This window comes from Cebus imitator, unplaced genomic scaffold, assembly GCF_001604975.1.
Source record: "Cebus imitator isolate Cc_AM_T3 unplaced genomic scaffold, Cebus_imitator-1.0 Scaffold85, whole genome shotgun sequence".
NCBI lineage: Eukaryota > Metazoa > Chordata > Mammalia > Primates > Cebidae > Cebus > Cebus imitator.
The window spans coordinates 4,362,272-4,365,646 of NW_016107400.1; the positions used below are offsets into that span (position 1 = coordinate 4,362,272).

Consider the following 3,375-nt stretch of genomic DNA (forward strand, 5'->3'; position numbering starts at 1 on the left):
TATATATATAATTTTTTTTTAAGACAGAGTCTCATTTTGTAGCCCAGACTGGAGTGCAGTGGCGCAATCTTGGCTCACTGCAACTTCCGCCTCCTGGGTTAAAGAGATTCTCCTGCCTTAGTCTCCTGAGTAGCTGGGATTACAGGCGCCTACCACCATGCCCAGCTAATTTTTGTATTTTTAGTAGAAACGGGGTTTTACCATGTTGGCCAGTCTGGTCTCAAACTCCTGACCTCAGGTGATCTGCCTGCCTCAGCCTCCTAAAGTGCTGGAATTACAGGCGTAAGCTACCACACCAGCCATATTTTATTTTTGTTTTAGTCTTTTCCAATTATTTGCTTGTCTAGGGTATGATGTCCCCATTACTCAGATCCTCTTGGAAACAACCTAAATTCTAAGGGTACAATAAAGTAACTGACTCTAGTAGGAATCTCCAGAAAGTATCAATACAATTATTTTCTTAATTATTTAATTGTGATGTAGATAAATATCTCTTTTAATCTCAGTTGGCACCAAATTAAATGTGTCCTGTTATGTCTTAGGAATTGGACTTAAATGGAGTAACATCTTCTCATCAACTACACTGGATAACTTTTTTTTTGCCTATGTGCTTGGAATGTTCTTATTTGATGCTTTCTTATATAGCCTTGTGGCCTGGTATATAGAAGCTGTCTTTCCAGGAAGCTATGGTGTTCCCAAGCCATGGAACTTTTTCTTACAGGTGAGTTATAATTCTTCTGTTATTAATAGAGACCACAGTCCTTATGAACTTCATTTGTGATATTTATAAAAGCAGTCAGTCAGTTTAGCACTGTCTATAATAGACTCAGTAGGTCAGGTGGAAAAACTGTTTTTATCTACACTGCAGCCATAATAATTTACTAGCCTTGGGCCGGGCACGGTGGCTCACACCTGTAATCCCAGCACTTTGGGAGGCCAAGGCGGGTGGATCACGAGGTCAAGAGATGGAGACCATCCTAGTCAACATGGTGAAACCCCGTCTCTACTAAAAATACAAAAAATCAGCTGGGCATGGTGGCGCATGCCTGTAATCCCAGCTACTTAGGACGCTGAGGCAGGAGAATTGCCTGAACCCAAGAGGCGGAGGTTGCGGTGAGCCGAGATCGCACCATTGCACTCCAGCCTGGGTAACAAGAGCGAAACTCCATCTCAAAATAATAATAATAATAATAATAATGATAATAATAATAATTTACTAGCCTTGTCCTAATACATCTACACCCTCCAATAGACATAAATAGTGGTAGACGATAGCTTGTGACCAGCCAGGCACAATAGCTCATGCCAGTAATCCCAGCACTTTGGGAGGCTGAGGCAGGAGGATCACCTGAGGTTGGGAGTCAAGACCAGCCTGGCCAACACAGTGAAACCCTGTCTCTACTAAAAATACAAAAAATTAGCTGTGTGTAATAAGGCATGCCTATAATCCCAGCTACTCAGGAGGCTGAGGCAGAAGAATTGCTTGAACCCAGGATGCAGATGTTGCAGTGAACCGAGATTGTGCCATTGCACTCCAGCCTGGGCAATAGAGCGAGACTCTGTCTCAAAAAATAATAAAATAAAATAGCTTGAGATCCCAAACTTTACAAATTATGGGTAATCTATAGGAAAATGTTTCATAAAGGATTGAACTCTGGCATCAAGAAATTAATATGTGAAGGGGCCGGATGCAGTGGCTCCCACCTGTAATCCCAGCACTTTGAAAGGCCAAGTCAGATGGATCACCTGAGGTCAGGAGTTCAAGACCAGCCTGGCCAACATGACGAAACCCCATCTCTACTAAAAATACAAAAATTAGCCTGGCATGGCGGCAAGTGCCTGTAATCCCAGCTACTTGAGAGGCTGAGGCAGGAGAATAGCTTGAACTCAGGAGGCAGTGCTTGCAGTGAGCTGAGATTGCACCATTGCACTACAGTCTGCGCAACAAAAGCATCTCAAAAAATAAAATAAAAATAACTTAATATATGATGGGTCTTTATATGCTAGAAGAGGTTAATTACGTCTGGGTGCACATGACCTGCATTATTTCCTTGGTTAGGCCAGATCTTCAAGAGTCAGAACCACAGAGAAATGGGGAGCATTTGCATCCTACCCTCTCTTCTCAGTATTTTCTCATATTATTTTCACTTCTGTATTGCTCAGAAAACAAGATCCAATAGAGTAGTATAATACTGTTTGCTATGGCCTCATTTTTCAGTGATTTTCTTTTGTCTCTTGTATGGTTTTAATAGAATAGTGTGCTTTTTAGCTGAGCACAGTGGCTCACACCTGTAATCCCAGCATTTGGGGAGGCTAGGGTGGGCCAATCACCTGAAGTCAGGAGTTCGAGACCAGCCTGGCCAACATGATGAAACTATATCTCTACTGAAAATAGAAAAATTAGCTGGGTGTAGTGGTGTACACCTGTAGTCTCAGCTACTCAGGAGGCTGAGGCATGAGAATCGCTTGAACCTGGTAAGTGAAGGTTGTAGTGAGCCGAGATTATGCCATTGCACTCCAGCCTGGGCAACAAAGCGAGACTCTGTCTCAAAAAAAAAATAAAAATAAAAAAAGAAAGAAAGAATAGTCCATTTTTATGCCCTCAGTATTCAGACACTAGCCAATTAGCTCCAAAATTTAATCCCAAGAAATTTTGTGCAGCCCATCCCAATATAAAGGCCAAAGTATTGTTTAGTGCTTCCTTTCTGTGCCAGAGCAGTGATTGTATTTTTCTTGCTTTCTCAGCACTCTTACTGGTTTGCAGAACCACCTGAGAAAAAAACTGAAGCAAATCAATTTTATGAGACAATGCAAAGCAAGTATTTTGAAGATGAACCTACTGATTTGATAGCAGGCATCCAGATCAAACATTTGTGCAAGGTATTGTTTCTAAGATCATTTATTCTTGATAAAACTCAACCTTAGTTTACAGTTCATTGTAAATGGCTGTTACTGGAAATACCAAAATAAAAATTATATGTTAATAACAGGTCATAGCCATCATGTTTACTTCCTTTGAGAAAGATAAAGTGTATATACAGCATATAATCAGAAGTGTCATCTTTGTCCTCCCTCCAGAATATAATTAGATTTTTTTCTTTAACGTTTATTTTATGTTCAGGGGTACTTGTGAAGGTTAGTTATATCAATAAACTCAGGTCATAATGGTTTAATGTCCAGATTTTTTTGTCACTCAGGTACTAGACCTAGTACCCAATAGTTATTTTTTCTGTTCCTCTCCCTCTCCCAACTTCTACCCTCTGGTAGGTCCCAGTGTCTCTTGTTCCTTTCTACGGAATACAATGGTTTTAATTGAAAAATTTAATTTTTTTTTCAGGTGATTCTAAGCATGACTGGCTATGTAAAGAAGAATTT

At 40.4% G+C, this 3,375-nt stretch overlaps 1 protein-coding gene across 1 annotated transcript in view; it reads left to right on the forward strand.

Moving 5' to 3' along the window:
• Positions 1–3,375, forward strand: part of LOC108308392 (ATP-binding cassette sub-family A member 3-like) — a 154,478-nt gene that overhangs the window by 37,615 nt on the left and 113,488 nt on the right. The window contains exons 8-9 of the mRNA XM_017534180.2: positions 543–721; positions 2,746–2,880. Coding sequence (XP_017389669.1) covers positions 543–721; positions 2,746–2,880 — 314 coding nt within the window. The remainder of the gene's footprint in view (positions 1–542; positions 722–2,745; positions 2,881–3,375) is intronic.